This window comes from Phoca vitulina, unplaced genomic scaffold, assembly GCF_004348235.1.
Source record: "Phoca vitulina isolate PV1807 unplaced genomic scaffold, GSC_HSeal_1.0 scaffold37, whole genome shotgun sequence".
NCBI lineage: Eukaryota > Metazoa > Chordata > Mammalia > Carnivora > Phocidae > Phoca > Phoca vitulina.
In genome coordinates this window covers 15,488,710-15,512,573 of record NW_022589740.1, presented here as the reverse complement: position 1 = coordinate 15,512,573, position 23,864 = coordinate 15,488,710, and the positions used below count along the sequence as shown (strand labels likewise).

The window sequence follows — 23,864 nt, the reverse complement described above, 5'->3', positions numbered from 1 at the left end:
ACAGACTTCCAGATAATCCAGGGAGAGGCAGGGGGCACCTAGCGGCACCAGGAGCCAAGTGGCTGGGACCTCAGTGGCCTTGCCGACCACCCACCGCCCTCAGATGCCACGCCCCCGCTGAGGAGGCCTGTCAGCTGGCTCTTCTTCAACCTGTCTGCTGAGGGATTTGTATCAACAGCTGCCTTCACGTGGGCATGAACATGCATGACCAGGGTGCCCACCCATGCCCCATGATTTCTGTCACGGTGGAGAGACTTCCTTCCTAGAGCGTCACATTCGTTACTCTCGCGGCTTAGTTTCTGCTCTCCCTCTAAGTCCCTTTGTCCCAAAGGTGTGTGACAAGGCGGAGGAGGCTCACTGGTCAGAAAACAAGAACAGAATAGGGAAGGAGGTAAGGAGAGAAGGACAAGAAGATGTGCGCCCCCCAGGAACTTTTCTCGGAATACCAGAGCAAAAGCTCTTGTTGTTCCAGTAGATTTGAACTAGGAGTTACCGACAGCTATCTTGTAACCATGAGCAGAAAGCTTGGTTGAGAATGAAACCAAGAATTGGAGAGATCAGAGCTACGCCGAGTGGCAGGAAGAATTGGGCATCTAGAGAGCCGCTTTATCTCCTGGATCAAGGGAGGCGTGCCAGTCTGCAGTTACATGAGCAATCAATTCCCTCTCTTCTATTACTTTTCCTTCCCCCAGTCTGGACTGAATTTTCTGGTAACTTACAATTCAAACAATCTCAAATAAAACATCTCATTAAAAATATATTGTCTTGGGAGAAATAAATTAGAGAAACAACCATTTACATTTACATCCCTCTGTTACCAATTCACAAAGCATATTAGGATAATAAAGGCTCTGAGAAGTCCTGCAGTTAAAGAACCGTTTTTAAGCTAGTTCAAACCAGTATGTCCCAAACCGCTTGACTTTGGAGATAACTATGAGCCATCCTTAAAAGCTGTGTTCCATCAGGAATAAAGTTTGTAATGACTGTGGAAATCATTCATTTGTCCGAAAAAGAAATCCTAACATGTGCTGTCACTTAATTTCAATCACTTAACTTCCACATCAGAAATTTGAGACCCAGACACTCAAATGAAAGATTATAACTCAGTATCAAGATGCTTCACTTGATCTTAGCCAAAAGGCCGAGAAGCGATCAGTATCAAGATGCTTAAAGATACTTGCAAGGGTCCAGAGTATTCGTGTGTGCCTGCACTATATTGTGAGCACAGAAAGTCAGCGATTGCTTAGCCTGCTTACGACCTGGCCAGGGAGCAGAGCACACAACCGGTTCATATTTGTATCCCCCACAGGTTGAATTATGTCTGATACATAGGAGGAGCTCAATAAATAAATGTTGTTGAATGAATAAAATCATTACCAACTCACTTTCTTCTGCGGGAATTACTTTTCTTGTTGCTTTCCTTCATTTTCCCTTCTGTTACACATTGAATTAATGCTTTTATTGAACGGTCTGTGGTAACTCCTAGTTCTTAAGTCCTGGGAGGAAAGAACTAATTCAATGCTCATTAGTGTGTACAACCAGTTTAAATGATTTGTTCATTGCACCTTCCCTTTTTCTTGTCCAGACTGAATCAGGTTTGATCATTACGGATCTCTTTAATCTTTCATTTCCTTGGACAAACTTCTGCAATTAGAAATGTTTCTAGTCCTGTTTTACTTCATCTTTCAAACTAATAAAGAATGGCAAGTTTAATATACTCTTTTCTAAAGTAGGCACGTTAGGGGAAATAATTATATGCTATTGTGCATAGACCTAGTGAAGTTAATTTCATCCCTTCAAAATAGAATATTAATTCCCAGGCATCAGGTTGCTGAAGCAGATGGTTTTACTACTCTCCATCTATTGTCTATACAAACTAGAGAAATGCATGTCTTTGTAATATTTCCTGTTCTTCCAATGGCAACACAGAACGTGAAATAAACTAAAACATGTTAATAAAAAACAACAACAACTAGGATGGCAGAACAGATTTAAAGCAGTGGGGAATTTGGTTCGCGTCACTGAGAACAGACTTGTCAGCAAGGGAAAAGATACAGATGTAAGACTAATGGGGGTAAAGAAACTCTGTAGAATGGCTTTCAAATTGGATTTATCTGTATAAACTCATGGTATATTTTATACATAAAAATGCACACTTCCAACTCTGTTTACCACAAAGGCCTCAAGACTAATCCAGTAACAGTGAGAATCTGAGCACTCATATTGTGGTCTCTAAATATCAATTTAATAAAAAAGGGGGGGTGCCTGGGTGGCTCAGTCATTAGGCGTCTGCCTTCGGCTCAGGTTATGATCCCAGGGTCCTGGGATCGAGTCCCGCATCAGGCTCTCTGCTCAGCGAAGAGTCTGCTTCTCCTTCTCCCTCTGTGATCTCTCCCGCTTTCGCACGTTCTCAAATAAAATCTTTAAAAAAATTAAATTAAAAATTTTAAAAAGGAGGGAGCAAGGGATCTTTGGAGAAATGGTTGATTCCATGTCTGGAACAGGAGATACACAAGATGAGTACAGAACAGCTTGTCATACCACAGAGAAAGAATACTGGGGTCATATCAAAAGGACCTAGGAGCTAACTTGATGGGCTCTCACTGACCAAAGACGGGGCACCCTCAGTAAGAACAAGGTTCATAATGGGAATGAAATAAAACACATGAAATATACTTATATCCATGCATTTATAATGAAACTTAAAAAAAATAACCCAAACTTATTGGTAGCTTTTGGTGAACACTAGGAAAGTAATCTCCAATAATGAGAGAACTGTAGGAACTGTACCTCGTGACGCCAAATAATTGATGAGTAATCCCTCTCTATTAAAAGCATTCCAGCCAAATAAGTGAAGGGATCACAGAAAGAGAAGATCACTATTTTTTTTTTAATAAAGATTTTATTTATTCATTTGAGACACAGAGATACAGAGAGAGAGAGAGCATGAGCAGGGAGAGAGGGAGAGGGAGAAAGAGAAGCAGGCTCCCTGCTGAGCCAGGAGCCCGATGTGGGGCTCAATCCCAGGACCCTGGAATCATGACCTGAGCCGGAGGCAGATGCTTAACCATCTGAGCCACCCAGGCGCCCCGAGAAGATCACTATTTTGCAAACTCCAACAAAGAACGAAAGGATCTATGCGATGGTAGCTGCTAAGATCACAAAGCAGACATGCTGCACCTGTTGAGGGAGCAAACACACCAACAAGGTAACTAACACACAGTCTCAACCTCACACTCTCGAAAATAAATTTGAACTTGAATCTGATCGAGCCTTTACCTCCCTCTTCCTATCTAGCGAGTTAGTGATAAGATTAGGAACAGAACATGCTAAAGGACCCCACGAAAATGCAATCAGCAAAATCTAGACCACAGCAAGCTCTAAATAACCTAGATTCTTCCACCAAAAATTTTCAAAATGGAAGTAAGCAATAGAATAAAAGAAATCTAAGAGAAATACCAACCCATCACAAGGTATGAGCCCTATTTGGATCCTGACTCAAACTACAAAGCAAAAACTTATGAGACAATAGGGAAAATTTGAAACAGACAGGGTGTTTGGTAATATAATTATTGTTAATTTTTTATAAGTGATAATGACATGATGTATTGTGGGGAAAAAAATGGCCCTTATCTTACAGAGATACATACTGTAATATTCAGGGGTGAAATGAAGTGTATGAACTGCTTTAAGATAATCAAGTAGAGGGGGGACAATAAATGAATGAATATTGGTCTTGAGTTGATCATTACGGAAGTTGGTGATGGGGACATGGTGTTCATTATATTATTCTCTCTACTTTTGCTTTCAATTTCCAAAAAGTTTCTGTAATGTTTGCAGTGAAAGCTGGGGAAATAGGGATCAGATGTGATCCTCAACCTGAAATTTGACCTGGAATTTAGGAGTACGTAAAGCGACAGGGACATAAGTTTCTGATCAAGTACAAGGAAGGGGTTTTGAACTAAATTGTTCATTACAGGAAGAAAGGGCTATCTGAGGAGAGTATACCTCTGGCCAGTGAAAATATACAAAGTAGGTATTAAACATGAGCTGAGGGCTTGCATGAAGTTATTTTTCAGACTCATTCCAATTTGATGGTCTACAAACTGCTTCCCGCCCCGTATCTTCTTAAAGACCACCTGACTCAGAGTACTAATTGCAAAAACATGCACGGCACCAGTTTGTGTGTGCGTGTGTAGGTAGTGTGCATGCATGTGAAGCAGAAGGGCCTAGGATTCAGCGCACAGGCATGAAAGGAAAATGAGAACAGGCATATAAAACATTTCAGCAGAACAGGAATGATCTAAAACCACATTTATGTAGCCCTGCTATGTATGCTTAACTCACTACTGCTGAGAGTCGCGGTGAATTTCTTTTAGTTCCCTGAAAAATAAAAATGGTTTCTCTATCACTAGGTAACAAACCCAAACATCAGGCTTTAAAACACTAATTTAACTCGGTTTCCGGAAACCATGCGAAGAGATCATTAAAAGAACTCAATCCTGTGCTACCTGGGCATAATTTTCTTTACTTCAGACGTGCTAATTCAGTCTGTTTAGATCAGAACTTCCATCCCAGTAGGCTTTTTACAAGGGCCAAATTCGACTCACCAAGAAACTAAAAAAGACTGACCAAAAAAAATAAATAAAACTACATTTCTTCCAAGTAGTCAAGATTATTCTGTAAATTTTGTACTAAAGATTTGAATAGACACCATCCTAACTGACTTTTTTTTTCCTTAGCATAAAGGAAGAAATTATTTATCAGGGTCTTCTCCTTTTAATCAAGGAAAGATTAATCAGTGAACGCATTCTTTACTTGGTCCACATCTTCTCCCATCGTGAAGAGCAGCTCCACATTACAACCAAATTTTGACTCTGACATATGCGATTAAGTAATCAATCCTCTTTCTGGAATGTCTAGGTTCAATTTACCTCTCTCCCTGTGATTCACCTTCATCTGTTGTACAGTGAGTCTCTCGGTGTGTACCATTTGCATATTGGATTATCCATTGCTAGCCTAGAATCTCATCCTTAGGCTGAGACGGTCTAACGAGGATTTTCTCACACTTGAGAAACGGGAAAAATCACATTGATGGGCATGTGCATTCTATTTGAAGACAGTTATTACTTTCTCTTCCCCAGGCAGCTGGGACGTTTTGATTTTTCTCATCCCCGCAATGCTAAGAATCATTTCTTGTACTCTACTGATTTCCGGGCCAAGTTCACTGCTAACCAAAATTAAGGAAAGACAGCATTCCAGATGCCTCAGATAATTGTAGCATTTGACTGTTCAACACAGGACATTTGAAGGCATCATCATGTTTTAGGAAGAGCCAACTCAGTCCTATGAATTTGGAAAATTTCAGATGAAGTCTGAACCACTGACCCTCTCCTCACTTTCTAACAACATTTATTGAGTACTTACTAAGAGAATCCTACTTATTGGCAGAGAGAGGAGTAAAATAAGCCAAAAGTGTGCTTTAATCACTGGAACGAGCCCTAACATGGGGTGAAAAGTAAATGAGAAGTGAGGAATTCAGACAAACTGTTTGATAAAAGAAACTGTCTTCAACACGTTAAGAAGACAACCACAGATTAAGTGAGCTCAAGGGTCGGTGGCAATCCGCTAACAGAAAATGAGTTACTAATTAAAGAAAAGGTTTGACTACAATCTTGATAAACACAACTTTGTTTCTGTTAACAGATCCGTCATCACCTTAGAGTGGGGCCCACAGGACTAGACTACCCACGTATTTTTACTCTTTGAAAATAAAGCTGAGAAGATAAATGACCAGTATGGGCTAAGTTCTAGCTTGCTCATGGAAATTCATCAGGATTGGCATAATTTGCACCTGGCAAGAATGAATATTATCTGAAGTGATTTTTTTTCAAGTGGATCATCAATTACTGGCCTCTTCTGGAAGCACTTTGACTAGTTAATTATAGGTTAACTTCATATTCCTAACATAGTGACTTCTATCACAACCATCATGGGGGATAGTGAAATCACATGAAGTCATCACAATCATCATGATAATAAGCAAGCAAGAGAGTTGTGCCAAGGCACTTTCAGCAGACTACCATCAACTGATTAGGCCAAGTAAAAAAATCCAAATTTCTACCCATAAAATGTTCCACTTACTCTTCATTAAAGAAGGCACTGTGGCCAACTTATTTACCATTTGTTCCGTGGTGCTGGAAATATTCTAAGTGCTAGGAAGAAAGTACATCTCTGCTAAATAGGAATGAATGAATGAATGAATGAATGAATGAATACCTGCCTAACAAGAACTTTGATTCAGGTGGATTTTCCAGTCTGTAAAACAAATATGGACCACGCTGGGGATTTAGGTTGCTCTCTGGGAGGGAATACTTAGGAGTATTTTTCTTTAGTGTTAATTTATTTGTTCAGTGAACACAAAGTTCTTATAAAGCTGGAGCTACTCGTCAACCCAGCCACTTGTGTGCTTGGCCCCCCTAAATACACTTGGCTGGCATCTGGGAACTTGGATTTAGGTAGAGTTCTCACCATTCCTTCATCAAAATGTTTCATTTGCCTAAAGTGTTTATGCAAACATTATGGTCTATGCTACATACCTTCTGAAAACATGGAATTTGGGTACATGGGAGGCACTGAGTATCTATACAACCATCCCCAGTAAAAACCCTGAACATGAGTCCCTAATGAGTTTCCTTGGTAGGCAACATCTCATACATGGTGTCACAATTCATTGCTGGAGGAATTAAGTGCTTCCTGTATGAATCCACTGAAATAAGTCTCTTGGAAGCTTAAGTAAGCTTGGTTTCCTCTGGACTTTGCTCCATGTGGCTTTTCTTTTTGCTGATTCTGTGTTGTACCCTTTCACTGAAATAAATTACAGCCATGAGTGTGACTATATGCTGAATCATGTGGGTCTTCCTCATGAATCACCAAACCTGGGGTGGTCTTGGGGATCCCCCCAACACAGGGGACGTAGTGAATCTGAAGTCATCATGAAACCAAGGGACGTTGCATAACAGTTGGGAGCTCCTGGGATGGGTCTGAGCTGTAAATCAAGACATGGGCCCATGGGTGGTGTGTAGTCTCCCTTGAGCCCCGATCCTGTTGAATTGCCAGGTGGAACTAGAGAACGTTCAAGAAGGAATGAACTTAAGACAATATATCTAGTCCAGATTTCTCATTTTTTCAGATGGGCTAAGGTTAGTCACAGAGCGAGTTAGAAGTAAATTTTAGTACACCAAAATCGTGTCTAAGCCCCCACTAGTTCCTACCAGTACCTCATTTGTTGCTTGGCTGGAGCCTGTCCTTTCTCAGAAGACCTCCTGTTTGCATCAAGATGCGCCACATGGTCGCAGATTTGCACCATGTTGCATTTTCAATTAAACCCGCTAAATGGGGTGTTTTAAAAGGATGATTTCCAAGCTGCCAGGACAATAATGCCACAAACTCCACCAGATTTTATTAGAGTCAAATGACAGTATAAATCATTAGGAAAATGTGTGCCAACCACAGAAACAGCAATGTCTCAAACTCTTGGAGCACTGAACACCATCCAGTTGGCTGAGAACAAATCATGTGGCTTAAAATCATTTTTCACAATTACTAGCCTAGCTAGTTCATTGTTTTTGGCAGATCTGCCCCACATGCATAGCCGAACTCAGCTAATTTTCACTCTGCTGATCGACAAATATAATTTTTTCCCCTCAGAAAAACCACCCAGAGAGCTTTCATGAAATCTTGAGGTAGTACATCAAAAAGTGAGCCCATTTATTAGAGCCTGGCTTGAAAAATGCATATTAAATAGGCCACCCTATATTCATCACAGAAAATTCTACTGTGCTAAGATGACGAGTTCAGAATATCAGTCATACTACTAGAGTCTAAGAGTCAAAGAACAAGATTTCACAAGCCCTTCTTTACTTTTCTCTTTTGAACTGAGCTTGCCTTCCATAAGGCACAAGTAAAAAAAAAAAAAAAAAAAAAAAAAAAAAAAAAATTAAGTTATTTACTATGGGCTTGTCTAAAATCCTTATTAGTTCTTCTTTTCTTTTCAAATTATTAGTTCCATAAGTTAGACAAGAGATATCGTACGACGCTACATCAATTTCTTTACACAATAAAATATTTACATGACTAAAATGAACAAAAGACCTTTTCTATCAAACTTAATTTTTCACCCAAGTTTCATTTCCAGGTGGTCTTCTGGGGACTGTTCGTCAAGAGCCCAAGTGTCGAATTCTATTCACGAATGGGTGTTTTAGGATGATTTCAAATAATGTTAATCTGCTGCAAATTGAATACCCTTCCCACAAAGAGAAGCATCTGCCAACAAAGGGCATCTCCCCCATGTACTTCAAGTTGAGCATCCGCGCTAACTCTGTAGAGGATGAAGGGATGTTATTAGGATTGAGCTCACAAGGGACTTCAACAGTTTCATGTTCTATTCCTTAGTTTGGGAATGAGTGGATAGGCACTTGTGGTATTCTTTACAATTTCTCTATACCTGAAATATTTTACAATAACTTAAAAAATATTTAACCCCCTGGATTTGTTTGATTGGAATTTCCAGACTCTTGGGGAAGCACCTTACTTAGTCTTGCTGTCTCTAGAGTCCCGCTGAATTTTCTTTAGTAGGATCAAAACGATCTATTATACCAGCTGGGTACATTAAAACCATTTCTGGGATGCCTGGGTGGCTCAGTGGGTCCAGTGTCTGCCTTTGGCTCAGGTCATGATCCTGGGGTCCTGGGATTGAGTCCCACATCGGGCTCCTTGCTCAGCGGGGAGCCTGCTTCTCCCTCTCCCTCTGCCGCTCCCCCTGCTTGCACTCTCTCTTTCTCTCTGACAAATAAATAAAATCATAAGTACATAATAAATTAATTTTAAAAAAAACCATTTCTATTATACTGAGTTCCCAAAGACTTGGCCAAATCTTCACGACCTTTCCTGTCAGATAATCTTTGTCTGCGGAGCATCTTGAAAGAATATATAAGCCAAGAGTATTTTCAATCAGTGCAAGCAAAGTAAAACTATCTTCTCGTATTAAAGCTGCTAGCTTCCCAAATAGAGAATGCTGAAGGAAAAAGGTAGAAGATCAAGAAAAACAAGTTAAATTGACCAAGTGTGCTTTAAACTGTCCCTTAAGTTTGAAAAGCCCTCCTTACACCAGCTGATGACGGGAAGACAGAAGCCAGCTGTGTTCATGTAACACTCATGTTTGAGGTAGGGTAGAGCAAAGAGGTCTCAAAGGGGCCCCGGGACCCTAAGATCAGCATAGATTGGGAACCTGTTAGAAATGCAGATTCCCAGATACGGGCTGGGGGTGTGTGGGGGAGGTGGGCAGCAATCCCTCCAGATGATTCTGACCCCTGCCAGTGTACGAACCATGGATGTCAAGGTTGGAAGTCCAGCCTCTGGGGTCAGAGTCACTGGGTTTTGAATACCAGGGCTTGTCCCTGGTAAATAGGGTGGGACTTGGGACAACTTTCTTAATTTGTCTCTTCTTTAATTTCCTCAGCTGTAAAATGAGGACAGTGCTAGTCCCTAGCTCACTGGAACACTGGCGGTAAGATGATACATGTAAAGGTTTGGCAACATGCTTAACACATACTAAGCACTCAATAAATGTGAGCGATTATTTTCTCTACTATGGAGCTCATCACAGATTTGCTTTTCGTTCAGTTTACTCAACTACTGATTTGATTAGCATTTATTGAGCATTTACTCCATACCAGACTCAGGGCACTGAGTCACACAGCATTCAGTCCTGAGTTAGTGCCGATGAAATCTCACCACCGGTGCCATACTCCCAAAAACATCAAGAATCTCTGATGGGGGGACCCCAAGCTTGGCTAGGTTTTAAAAAGCTATTCAAGAGCTTTTAGTTTCTTCCAATGGAAGCAGCAGACCTGCAAGCAAGAATTACAAAGCCCAAGAAGCAGAGGCTGGATGTATGTACATGACCCCAGAGAAAGTTCTGGAAGGAGCCCTTTGCCCAACACGTTTTCGTTTGTGCTTACATATTCCTCCCCTGCTTTACTGATCTTCTTAGGAAGCACAAATCATGTTTTCGTCAATCCTCAGTGCCTGCCCCCTTTGCCAGACAAAGAATTCCTACAGAAGGAAGCCTGTCAATGCAAGAAGAATGAGTGCTGTTTTTAGGATTGGGCCCTCCCGACTCCGGGAAGCCTGAGCACAGTGTTTCAGGACAGAGGAGTAATTTTATGGCCACCGTCTCCTCCCTAACCAACTCCTGTAGATGCAGATGTACATTTCCCTGGATAAATGGCCCAAGCCCCAAGGCCAGACATAATGGTTTCACACACCAGTTTCCAAGGGGAGGAGCCACAGGGGCAAAGCTTTTAAATTAATTAAAAGAGACACTCAGGCACACTTCATGCCATTCTTTAATCTCCACTCTCCTGTGATAAATATAGAATGACAGGCCCGGGCCCAGGCTAATGAGTTGAAGGCAGGATCCTATGGAGACTCGCCAAGCAGCCCTCAGAAACATGGCAGCAGGGCCCAGGGCTCAGAGAAAGGAAGAAGAAAATCAGCACCTTGCCCCAGCTGGGTCACTGATGTGCCACCAGAATGCTCTGAAGCGTTCCCACTGGACATATGATCCCCCTCTTCCTTGACCAGCGACAGTTTAAACAACAGACAGAAGGAAACAGCATGCATTGCAGTAAAAGGTCAGAGAGAAGTAACAGTTAAGATTTACTGACGGTTTTCCAGTGTCAGAAAAGGCACTGTGCTAAAGCCTGTTCAGGTAGTACTTCATTTAATTGTGGTGACCAGCTTCTCAAACATTCCTCATGCCTCCTAGCATGCACACCCTCTCCATACAGTCCCCTCACATGCTGAACCTGAGCTGGCACATGTGACTGATAGAAAATTCCAGAAGAAACGGTCTGTGACTTCTGAGCTTAGATGATAAAAGGCGTCACCACTTCTAACATGAGCTCTTGGATCACTTGCCCTGGGGGAAGCCAGCGCCATCTCAAGAGAACATTCAGGCTGCCCTGTGGTGAGGCCAGTAACTAGGCCACTTGTAAGTGAATCCTCCAGCTGCAGCCAAGCCTTTGAGTCATCCAGCTTAAGCCCCAGACACCACAGAAAGAGAAGCCATCCTTGCTGGGCCCTGTCTGAATGGCCTAACCCACAGAACCCATGAAGTAATGGTTTTAAAAACTAAGTTCTGTGATTTGTTACACAGCAATAGCTAACCGATACATAAGAACCAGATACAATTAGTTTGCAGTTGAGGCGAGTTACAGTGATCCACTCATGGGCACAGTAAGTGAAGCAATGGGGATCTGCATCCAGGTTGGCGGATTTGAAGTTCTAGCTCTCATCCTGTCCTCTTACTCCTGACAGATAAACTTGAGGTGTGTAACCGATTCCCCATCCCTTTGGTTAAGGGAAAATCAACTACTTAATAGGAAGCTCTGAAACACTTTACTTGTTCCAAGAGAAATTGTTCATCCACCACGGCACCCACACCATTCTGCCTTGAATTTTAGCCGTTTCTCCATGGAGAGAAGTTCCTGGAAGGTTGGAATAGAGGGTCTTCTTCTGATAGTGCTCGTAAATAGCAGAAGGGTGGGGACAGGATGCCAGGTCAGTCCCACAGACACCATCGACCCGCCTAAGGGTTTGGAAGTTCTGCTCTACCACTTTCAGGCTGGGTGATTTTAGGCAAGTTGTCTAAATTTCAGGAGCTACCGATTCCTCGCTCTGAAAACAACCAATATTCATATACACACTTTTGTTCACACTACATTACAAACATACTCAAAGTATTGAGCACATTTGCCTGGCACACAGGAAGTGCTCCGTAAAAATGTGACCTATTTGAGTTATCAAAAACACCCAACATTTTAAATGCTCAAGCAAAAGCTCTTCCCTCAACCTTTTCTCATACTGAAAGGAAATTTCCAAAGAAATAGCAATGGTTCTTGGGGGTAGAGATCTTGCTCTACAGGCTGGCCAGCATGCTAATGTCATGGCCATGGTGCCTACCAGATCCCAGGCTGCCCTTCTGGAGTGAGGAGAGGGTCAGGGAAAGCTGCCCTACATGTCTACCATCCAGTGGGACAGGTGCAAACAGCGGTCTGGCTCTTTCTTCCAAGAAGAAATGTAAAGCAAGGAGGAACACAGGTGGAGAGGGACTTCGCTTCCATCCTATCTCTTAATCCCATTACACACTCTTAGCATTTTGTCAGCCTGGACAAAGCTCCTTGGGTCCTGCCAACACTCATTCTAATGCCTTCCCATGAGGTACACCCTTCCTTGGTTTTAGAGCTAAGGAGCTGTCAAGTGTCTTACTGTCCCCTCAGGTGATTTCTACTCAAAGGCTATTTAGAGTCCCACCTCCCCTTGAACTTAGCTTTATAGCGCGCGCTCTCTCTCTCTCTTTTTGTTACGCCTTAAAGAGTTTTCTATGTAAAATTCTCTCTGGGTCCAAAATGTTTCCACAACCTTCCACTTCTGGGTAAGGCTGAGAAAAGGGAAACTGGGGGAGAAGCCAGCCACTTTCACCCATCTCAAAATAAGCACAAATTTCTGGCATTGTGAGGTGCTAGGTCAGCTTCTCCGGGGGATATGAGAGACCCCATGCCTCGCCCATGTAACAGGAGTATGATTAAAATATTGACAGATAGAAACAAAGAGCCAAGGGAAGGATGCCATGTGTAGCAAAGACACAGGGCCGTGGACAGAAGAGGAAGGAAAGAGCTGATAGGTGAGGACAAGGGAGACTTGAAGCAGCGGGCCTCAGGCATGGGTCCTGAAGAATGGGCGAGTACCCCCTAAGGGCGGTGGGGAAGGGCAGGAAGAGCCCCTCCCCCTACACCGGGCAGAAGGAATGAAAGGGAAAGCTTAAGACAGGTTTACACAATGCTATGGATTTGCAGGGAAGCAGAGAAAGGGCTGCAAAAAATAAAATAGATTAGGGGAAAACCCCCTGGCAATAATGAGCAATAAAGGCTTCCAAAAAAGATAAAAGTATCTTTGTAGATTACAGAGCAAACTGGAGACACGGGGATTTCATGAAGAAGAATAAGTGACATAGTTCTCCAGGATCCTAAAACCCTCAGACTAGAGAAACAGATTTGCAAAGGAGGCAATATCAAGCGGACAGGTGGAAAGCTCTTCCTCACACTGAAATCCCCTCACTGCAAGTTTTTGCTTGAACCACTGAACACTCACTGTCCAATTACTTTTGTCCTTAGTTTAAAAAATTATTTTCCCTAGTTTTTTAAAACGATTACCTCAGGTGAGCAGGCACATATTAGATGACGAAAGTCAGGAATCTGTTACTTACCGGCAGGCTCATTGTAGTAATTTCCAAGAGCCAGTATCCACTACCCAGACTGGTTTCAAGGCGGAGGAAATGGGTATCAGAGAGGAACAGGATTATTGATAGGTCTCAGGGTGTCTGTCTGCGCCTCAGTGTATTTTTCTATCCTCTGGCTCAGATTTAGAAAGCCACACAGAGTAAGCCCTCAAACAGAAATTCTCTTAAGTCCCAAATCCCTTTTCTTTTTCCTTAGAACCATAGAACTAAGTTCCAAAAAGAGTCAGAAAACAGCCCAGGCCATCAGGCATGGTGGGTCCCTGCTCACTGCTTCTGTGTCCTCCCAGGCCCCAAAGACGTCTCCTGCACAACACCGCCCCAGGCCAGGCCTCCTCACCATATACCACATGCTTGGCCACTTGGGATCGTTGAAGTAAGTTGGCTGGGCACGACTGAAGTCATAATCCCTCTTTGTCCGTTTTTTTACCACTTGCTGTTGGATCCACTCCACCTGCCAAGAAGAAGGACATTTGGTGAGTGTTCAAGTTCCACCAGGGTTAGCACAACATAAATGACGGTCAGAGGCAGGTCCCGTCCTGAGCCAATGTTGTTCAAGTCACAGACTTCGAGCCGGCAACTTGACGCTGAGTCACGGGCTCCGAGTCTCTGGAAACATAGTTCTCCCTTATTTTCAATGCAGGTCAGCATTCTAGTCCTTAATGGACAGGTCATCCCCATCTCTCAACAACATGCTAACTTTTTAGCTTCTTTGGAACGCCTATTTTACTCACAATTTTTTGCAAATTGATCGTGTTCATTTTTACACTCATTTTTTTCGCCCTTACCTTCTATCAAGGGTCAGTATACTTTTTCTATAAAGGTCCAGGTCATAAATATTTTAGGCTTTGCAGGTCATAGGATCTCTGCTGCAACTCCTCCTCCTGATGTCATCCACCACAGACGTACATAAATGACTGGGTGGGACTGTGTCCCAGTAAAACTTCATGTAGAGAAACAAGTAGCAGCCTGGATGTGGTCCACGGGCCACAGTTTATGACCCTTGCCTTATACTACACATCACATTTTTTTTTTTTTAATGCTCTGGGCTTAACACAGCAAATTTTAAAATTATCCTGGGATCAAATGCTCTAGGATCACATTTTTTTTTTTTTTTTTTATTTTTTTTTAAAGAAATGGCTTTCTACAATTTTAAGATTTTATTTATTGTCGGGAGAGAGAGAGAGCACAAGCAGGGGGAGCAGCAGGGGCAGAGGGAGAGGGAGAAGCAGGCTCCTAGCCGAGCAGGGAGCCTGACACAGGGCTCGATCCCAGGACCCTGGGATCATGACCTGAGCTGAAGGCAGACGCTTAACGGACTGAGTCACCCAGCTGCCCCAAACATGTTCTATGTTGACCGGTGCGTCTGAAATGCAGTATCAGCCCTGGTGGCATTCTATAATTTGTTCCTAAGCTCTCCTGTGTTCGAGCTCTCCTGCTAGGTCAGCCTCAATACTCTAAAATGTTCTGTTCTACCATTTATCCCTACTTTCCACAAAGGGATTAAAAATTGAGGGAAATCTCTAGGGGAAGTCCACTAGAGATTCCATATCCATCCATTCAGTAAAAATCTCCAAACCACTTCTGCCTACTTGATTAAAGATCGCTGGAGGGGAAGGGCTACCCAGGTACTGATTAACGAGCTCAAAATGCACTGCTATACACAAGGTACTAAGGCCAAAAGCCAAACCAATAAATTTCTCTGATTCTCGTATCGGGAAATATATTCAACAAGACTATTGGTGTGCAAGATGAATTTGAAGAGTGAATTCCCTAGTTATAGCACTAACAAGGCAAATGGAATTTGACAGCCTCCTAAATAAATACAAACTCCATTTATGATTAGGATCACAGATAAGCATCATCTATGTGCCTTCTGTGACAGGTAATTTAGGCAAAATTATCAGTACGGCAAAAAAGCCAATAAATGAAAAATAATATTCTAGAATGAAAGGTGTTTCTGCTCCTGTTTTAATTAATGTAAACTAAGTGACTCTCTGGCCCTGAATCATTCTGCACCCCACCACCCCCAACACACGTACCTGTGCACGCGGGGGAAAAGGGTTTGTGTATCTTTCTATGATCTACTGGACAACGGTTGTCAGGGAAGCTAAAAAGGATCTTGTTTTTTTTCTTTGACTGCTCTTTAGAAATCACATCGAAACTAACGTGGCATTAACAATGCGTGTAAATTTTTTTTTTTTTTTAAAGATTTTATTTATTTATTTGACAGAGAGAGAGATAGCGAGAGCAGGAACACAAGCAGAGGGAGTGGGAGAGGGAGAAGCAGGCTTCCTGCGGAGCAGGGATCCCGACGTGGGGCTCGATCCCAGGACCCTGGGATCATGACCTGAGCCGAAGGCAGACGCTTAACAACTGAGCTACCCAGGTGCCCCACGTGTAAATTTTTTTTAAGGAAGAGGGTAATTTTTAAGTGATCGGGTTTCTAAAAATACAGGGGAAAAATCAATTTCCTTCTCAATCAAAGTAGAGCAGTAAGCATGGGCCTGCATGTGCTTTTTCTATTTCCAGGAAACATTTTAATCTCTTCATTTCAAATAATCTTGCTAAGGAAGGAGTTTCATTCGCCCACTTGTTCATTCAATGAGCATTAAGTGTCTATTCTGCACCAGACACTGTGCTGGGAATATAAAGATGAGCAAAAATAGTCTTTGGCTTTGAAGGACTTACATTTTACCAAGAAAGATTTAGCAAGTATTCCACAATTCTCCACTTCATAAAAATGTAGTTACCACCATGAATGACACCTATCACTCTATTAGAGCATTTGTGACAATTTTGACTATGCCGATTATCTACGTGCAATCCTTACATTGCTGTGTGAGGCGTATCCCAGTTAAGTGTCTATTTAACTCATACATGTTTGCACGCTTGGTAAAAGAAGGCTGCAGATCAGTTTAGATGGAACTCTTTCCAAACTAATCTTATATTGGCAGGGACTTTTCCTAACAGAGCCTCCATCAATTCTAAATTGCCACCTATATGTGTACGTAAACCAGAAAGTGTCAAACTCCCCAGTGTTGTCTCAAACAGACTGCTGGAAAGCAGAGCAAGTCTACACTGGGGTGGGGGCACATCGCTGTGTATCACTGTTTCTACGACAACACCGTAAGTCTGCTCTTCCCCTGAGCACACACGAACACACAGACAGACAAATGTGGGATAAGTATGCGAGAAAACCAAGTGACAGCCATTTTCCTAGATGAACTGCAGGTACAAAAATAGAACAAAATATCTTATGGAACAGCATCCCTTCTGTAATTTTACCAAACAAAAGTGCTTAGTTATAGGCTTGGTGGCTGGAAGGTGGCACTGTAAGCTGGCATCTAGATTCGACTACAAGTCACTCTGTCTGATCACAGGGCTGAAATAGTCAAGAGAAGTACAGTGGGTTGGTTTTTGTTTCTTGTTTTTTTGTTTTTTTTTTTAGTGTCAGATATCATATATTTTTGTCTTGGTCCTTTATGAGTATGAGTATATAGCCCCACATTTTTTGGAAAGTGGGAAAAGCACCTCTTGGATCGGAAGATTTCTATGACTGGAAAGACCAGATTTATATTTTTAAGCCATTATCCATATGTCTATCCTTGAGCCCTTTAAGAAAAAGCTCAGAGGTAATGCATTACACAGATTTCCCTTTTTGCCAAGAAGCCCCAATGCATAGAAAAGATGCTTAGAAATTCATTTTCATAAAACTAGGGCCAGCCCAGGAAAAAAGGAAAACTGTGTGCTTTCCCTCACTGGTTTAACTTCTGAAGGTTCTATTTCTTATATATTAAGGAACTACAGTGAATCCAGACTATAAAAACCACAGGACCTTTGAAGTCATCGGTGTATCCTCCATTAATTTCAACTTATGTGCGCTCCATGGTTTTAAGGACACTCCAATACAGCTCCCGTCCCTATCGGGTCCAAGCTAACAGTGGGCATCCGCCTCACCAGAATCTTTGTCGAAAGATGTTCTCTTTCATCAGATTTCACGTGTCAAGCAAAGTACATTAAATGATCATTCTGGGAAACCTACCTCCCCCAACCATCTCAGTTGAACTCCTATCCCATTATTTTGCAATTTAACAACTTTCTGAAATAGGATAAAAAAGTTATATGAATACATATTATGGAAGTTATTATATAAATATACTTGGAAAACAAATTATGATAGCACAAAGAAAACAAATACTGCATGGCATCACTTATATGTGGACTCTTTTAAAACAAAACAAAACAAAACAAAAAGCCAGACTTGTAGAAACAGTAGAAAAGTGGTTGCCAGAGCTTGAGGGGTGGGAGAAACAGAGGCAGGTTGGTAAAAGGGTACAAACATTCAACCGGAAGATGAGTAATGTCTCAGGATCTAATGTATGACTGAAGATCAAATGTAATGGTGATGATAGTAGATAACACTGTATCATATCATTGAAATCTGCTAAGTAGAACCTAAATGTTCTCACCAAAAAAAAAATTTGTATATTATATACACATAGACATATATGTATATATATAAATATATATATAAATATATACACACACACACATATATGGTGATGAATGTCAATTAAATAGACAGAGGAAATCCTTACATTTTATATATATATATATATATATAAAATCATATATATAATCACTACAATGTACACTTTAAATATCCTACAATTTTCAATGTTGATTATGCCTCAATAAAGCTGAAATTTAAAAAAAAATTAAAGGTCTCACTTTAAAAATGTGTCTCACAGTAGGGAGGAATTAGCCCTTTAGATATTAAAATATATTAAAACGAATGATTAAAACATATACCGGTAGCAAATGTCAACAGATTTTAATGGAATGGCAAGTCAAGAAATTGACCCCAAATATATGAAAATACAGTATATGATAAGGGTGCTATCCTAAATCATGTGGGGAAAAACAGATTACTTCATAAGTGATGTTGAAACAACAGCCAACTGGGGAAAAAAATAAAATAAAATTGAAATCATGCTAACATCTTACCTCAGGACTAATTCCAAATGAATGATATTTAAATGTAAAAGTAAACAAATAAAACCATAAAAGTACCCTGAGAAATATGGGAGGTTTAAAAAAATCATCTTAGAGTGCAAAATGTTTGTCCAAGTACAATGTAAATCAAAAAAGTGATTTAGAAAAAGTGATACATTTAACAACGTAAAAAAGTAAATAAGGTATGGCAAAAAAAAAAAACTTCAAAAGCAAGGCAGACGACAAACAGGAAATGTTTCCAGCTCTTACTACAGACAAAAGGTGATTTCCCTAATATATGAAGAGTTTCCACAATCAATAAGAGAAAAATGCAGTAGGAACACAGGCAAAGGACAGGAATACAGTAATCTCTGAAAGGACAAACAGGGAAAGATTCCAGCCCCTACTACAGACAAAAGGCTATTTCTGTCATATATAAAGAGTTTCTGCAATCAGGAAGACAAAAATTCAGTAGGAAAACAAGCAAAGGATAGGAGTATAGTAATCTCTGAAAAGATAAAGTTTCTTAAACATATAAAAATATGCCTAACTTCATGCAGATGAAGACAAAAGTAAATGAAAGCCACACCAAGATAATCTCTTTTTCACCTTCAGATATAAACAATATAAAGAGATAACATCCTATTAGTGAGGGCATGATATGACAATCATTCTCGCATAATGATGATGGGAATGTAAATCTGTCCAGCTCTTTGGACTGTAATTGGACAATATCTTAAAAAATTCTACAAGAAGTCATTCTACTTTTAGGAATTTATCCTACATATTTATTTACACACGTAAATATGCAAGGCTATTTACTAAAGCACTGTTAGTAATAACTGCAAGTTGTAAACAACCTGAATGTATACTGATAGGGATTAATAATGACAACGCAATACAATGGAGTACAACACAACCATAAAAGGGAATGTAACTTACTAAATTATGTACAGAGAACCGTCTCCATGATACAACTTAAAATAAAATGAAAAGAAAGACACAGTCTATAAAGAACACTATGATCCCTACATTTCTCTGATTACACACAAAACCCCTCGAGATACAGGAGGGAAAACTTTACTACATGCCCTTTAATACTTCGTTACCTTTGAACTACATGAATATGTTACCTATACAAACAATTTAAAATTTCTTTTAAGTTAATATGTTCCATTGAGGGCAACTCTCTCGGATCCCCTCCCTCTTCAGGAGCTTTGTATTATCACTCAATAAACTTTTTTTTTTGGGGGGGGTGGGCAGCAAAGCAAAGTTCTATTGGTTGATTACTATCACATAGTCCAATGATCTCAAATGTGACCGAATGTGTGAATTACAACATGTTTTTTTGAAGAAATGAGAAAAATAGTATATAAAAAACATCTTAGATGGCTTTGTATAATGTTTTAATATGGTGAGTATTGAGAAAATGTGGATAACAAAAAGAAATGGTTAGAATTTGGGGAAATTGGTTTATACGGTTAGCTTTCCCACCAGCCACCTGTGTGACCTTGCAAAATCTTCGTGGGCTCTTTTATCTGTAAAATGAGAGAAGACAGACAAAATATGCCCTCTAGTCTCCTTCTAGCTTTGAAATTTTATCTATATATTCTATTCTCTGATTTGACTGGGAATAAAGTTTGTGCTAGAAGCAATAGAGGTACATAGGTGCTCCAGTTGATAAATGATCTTAAGTCATTCCATGAAGATGTGAGATTAATATTTAGAAAGGAGTGTAGTAAATTATAGTATTCCTTTCATGAGCTGATGAAGCAGTTGCCAGGAAATAAAATATGTAGGATTCCATAGTTTGTATCCTTTTTTGAGTACCATTGACAAAATGGGGGGGGGGGGGAAGAGCAGATACAGATTCCTCCCCTCCTTTTTCTTCTCTGACTTTGAGAACAAAATACACAGAGCTGCCTTGATTAAAATATATATACATATATCAGTTAAGTGCATGATGGCTGTGTACTCGTCAATGAAGACAATTTAGTACTGACAAGTCACTCCCAAACCCTAAAATCTGAAGCTAACATATTCCAAAAGTTTTCTAAAACTCTGATCCAGAAAATAGAGTTAACCAGGGAAAGAATCAAAGAATCCAGTAGAAGTATGTGTTTAGATCGAGGGTATTGTGGTCTTTAAACCTTACCCCAGTTAGTAACTAACTGGTAATGAGCAAGTTACTCAATATTGACATTGGTATTTCATTCGAGCCATGCTTTAAAAAGGAAAAAAAAAAAAAAATTGTTTGGAGTCTGCTTATTTCAGATAGCTACTTGGGAACAAAATAAGCATTACTGTTTATTTGATGGAGGATTTTACTTGATGTGCTTGAGGTAGGCACTTTGAATCCTATTTAATGACTGCAAACATCAGAGGCTTATATTAGAGAACCATCTAGCCAGGAATACGAGGAATCACACCATTTTTGGAAGGTCATTGAGAAGAAAGTTGTGAAATAAATACTGCGTGTGCAATCAGAACAGTGTAATCGAAGACAATACAGGCCCAAGTGAAAAACTTTAACTGCTGTTAACATTTTCTAATTAGTTGGCTTTCTCCAACAGAACCAAACTTTTAGAAGTGGGTCATCAATTTCACCACCCTCTTTGTTCAGTGGAAAACTCATACCATTATTGGTCTAACCGCATTCCTTACTTTCAGGGAATTCCAGTCCTATTTCGCCCCTTAAATGATTCCACTAACATGTGCATGCTTCTAAACATCTAATTTCCATAACGTGTTCCGAGTTTTTTTTTCTCCTCACTTCTGATAAGATGACATGTGAAAGGAAAATATAAATGTTGCATACAATTAAAGCAGTAAAATTTACTCCCACCCTCAAGGCACTTTCTTTGTCTATTTACTCCAAAAATGTTATATAAAGTATCTACTATGCAGTGGGCACTGTTCTGGATGCTATAGGATGGCACTGAACAAAATAACCAATTTCCCACCTTCAGGCAGTTTCCATTCTAATGAAAGGTAGACCATAAGCATGTAAATAAATAAAAGATTATGTAACAGACTTTCATAGCACAAAAAGTAACTAACATACGGTGATGGAGATTGTGAAGGAGGGGGGATACTACAGGTAAGGTGGTCAAGAAAGACCTCTTTAATAGAATTCTGAGTAATAAGGACCCAGCCATATAAATGTCTCAAAAGAAGTATTACAGGCAACATGAGTCATTAACGAAAAAGACCTGGAAGGACCAGATGTCTGTATTTTTGTCTACAGCTCATCCATAGGCCACAGATGCCTAAGGCAATCCCTCAGGGCCTAGGGCTGGGTATACCAGTAGTGCCTTGCACCCTCCAGTGGATAAAGAAAGAGGCTCTCACACATCATGGAAGCTGATTCCCAGACATCTGGTCAACTAGTTCTGGGCTCCTGGGTGCCAAAAATATGATCTGGAAGTGACACAGATTCAAGGTGGGCATGTCCCCAAAGACCCACCACCTTCTCAGCTGATGGGAACAAACTCAGCTGAAAGAAGGCTAAACGAGGTCCTCGGTAGGGGACCCTCTTGCCCATATCTATGGGTGGTACCCTTGTGATGCTCATCACTACAAACTGGTCTAATAAGGGGCTTTAAGGCAAATTCTGACCTTTCAGTTGTACAGTAAAAATCACAAGTTCAATGTCATCTAAATAGCAGAGAAACTATTAAATCATTTCTAGGGCAGAAAGGGTCCCAAGTACAAAGCATTCAAGTACAAGGGAAGGGGAAGAAAGTGCTATTTAGTATAGGAGCAGGTTTAGAACATTATACTAGGTAGCAGAAGACATAGTGACTTAAGCCGGTGACTTCAGACATTATCAATGACTCACCACTGCAACTCTGTGAAAAAGGATATCAGTAGCTGTTGGACAAATCTTGCAAAACAATTTAACATTGAAGTAGGCTACATTAAAAACAAAGTAATTATTTCTGGGGCTCTATGTAGAAATATCTAGTGTGTTCTTTATATATGCAGCTGTACTAGCCTATGCCACAGATAGTTAGTGCAGAGTCCTGAGACGGGAAGACACGCCACCTGAGTTCTTGGTAGACCACCAATCATTAGCCTCGCCACTCTGGGCAAATCACATAAATGCTGGCATTCTATATTTTCGTACGTAAAATGTTGTAAAATTGTTGGGAGACTCAAAACAGAATGTGTTCTACAAATGGAGGCCCTGCAGGACTTAGTACTTTGTATTCTGACTGCATGTTTCCTCCCACCTCCTTGGGAGAAAAAGGAACTAGGTCTTAGTATCCCTAGTACCAAGGGCAATGTTTAGCAGTAGGCCCCCCATAAATAGTTGGAGCAGTAGGCCCCCCATAAATAGTTGGAGATGGATGGACAATATTTTTATATTGCATTAATACATTTTTTTCAGTAGGTGTATCTAAGTTTTCTAGTTATTTAAAAAAATAGCAGGAAATTTTAAACTGGAGAGAGTACAAAAAAGGGTAGCTGTTTAATCCTACCCAGTATAATAGGATATTTTGTTTTTCAACAACAGTAAGATGGGAGCACGAGGATGATTATGCTACCAGGAATGAAGAGAATGTTAAGGTATTAATGAAGGATGTGTTCTTTCTGTATATAATTCTATATATTTTTCTTTTAAATTTTATTTTATTATGTTATGCTAGTCACCATACAATTCTATATTATTTTTAATGTATCATGGAACCCTTCTTGGTTTGACGACCATACACGCCCCCAACTTGGAATCTACTGCTCTATAGATTTTGATCTTTTGAGATGGGATCATTTCCCCCACCTCCCCAGTCTAAATCTCAGAAGCAACAAAAAACAGTATCCACAGTTAACACGGATAAACACAAAATAATTAAGTAGTTGTTGACAAAGGTTGAGAACCTGGAACATTACTGTGGATACCAGTTGTCATTCAATAACCTGCAAGAGCCAAAGATTAAGTCGATGGATCCCACAGTGCTAGTGATACTTTCTCCCAGAGATAAAGAACATCTCCCACATTTTGGTGGTCAAGGACTAGTCCATAATCAAAGCACACAGCAGACAAAGTGTGATCTTACAAGCATTTATGGGGGCGCCTGGGTGGTTCAATTGGTTAAGCGTTCAACTCTTGATTTCAGCTCAGGTCATGATCTCAGGGGCATGAGATCGAGCCCCAGTTTGGGTTCCATGCTCAGCATAGCGTCTGCTTGAGATTCTCTCTCTCTCTCTCTCTCTCCCCCCTCTGGCCCCCGTCCCCACACACATTGGCTCACTTTCTCTAATAAATAAATATAATATTTAAAAGCATTTATGGAGGGAAAAATATGAAGATCAAGGCAAGGACTAGAGACCAACTCAAAGTTAAGTGAGAAAAGGTGCCAACTGATAAGAAAATATTAGGACCTATTTCTTTAAAGAAAGCTTATTTTTAAACATTTAAATTTAAGGCTTTGCCCATCCTGGTCACTAGTAATAATACCCATCAGCAAAAGTTTCTTGCCGACTTTCAATGCCAGTATATTAT

At 40.5% G+C, this 23,864-nt stretch overlaps 1 protein-coding gene and 1 pseudogene across 3 annotated transcripts in view; both read right to left on the bottom strand.

The window, feature by feature from the left end:
- Positions 1-23,864, bottom strand: part of PCSK5 (proprotein convertase subtilisin/kexin type 5) — a 456,955-nt gene that overhangs the window by 356,044 nt on the left and 77,047 nt on the right. For all 3 annotated transcript variants that reach the window (XM_032427639.1, XM_032427640.1, XM_032427641.1), the window contains exon 3: positions 13,701-13,814. In XM_032427639.1, coding sequence (XP_032283530.1) covers positions 13,701-13,814 — 114 coding nt within the window. The remainder of the gene's footprint in view (positions 1-13,700; positions 13,815-23,864) is intronic.
- Positions 1,024-1,153, bottom strand: LOC116646759 (annotated as a pseudogene).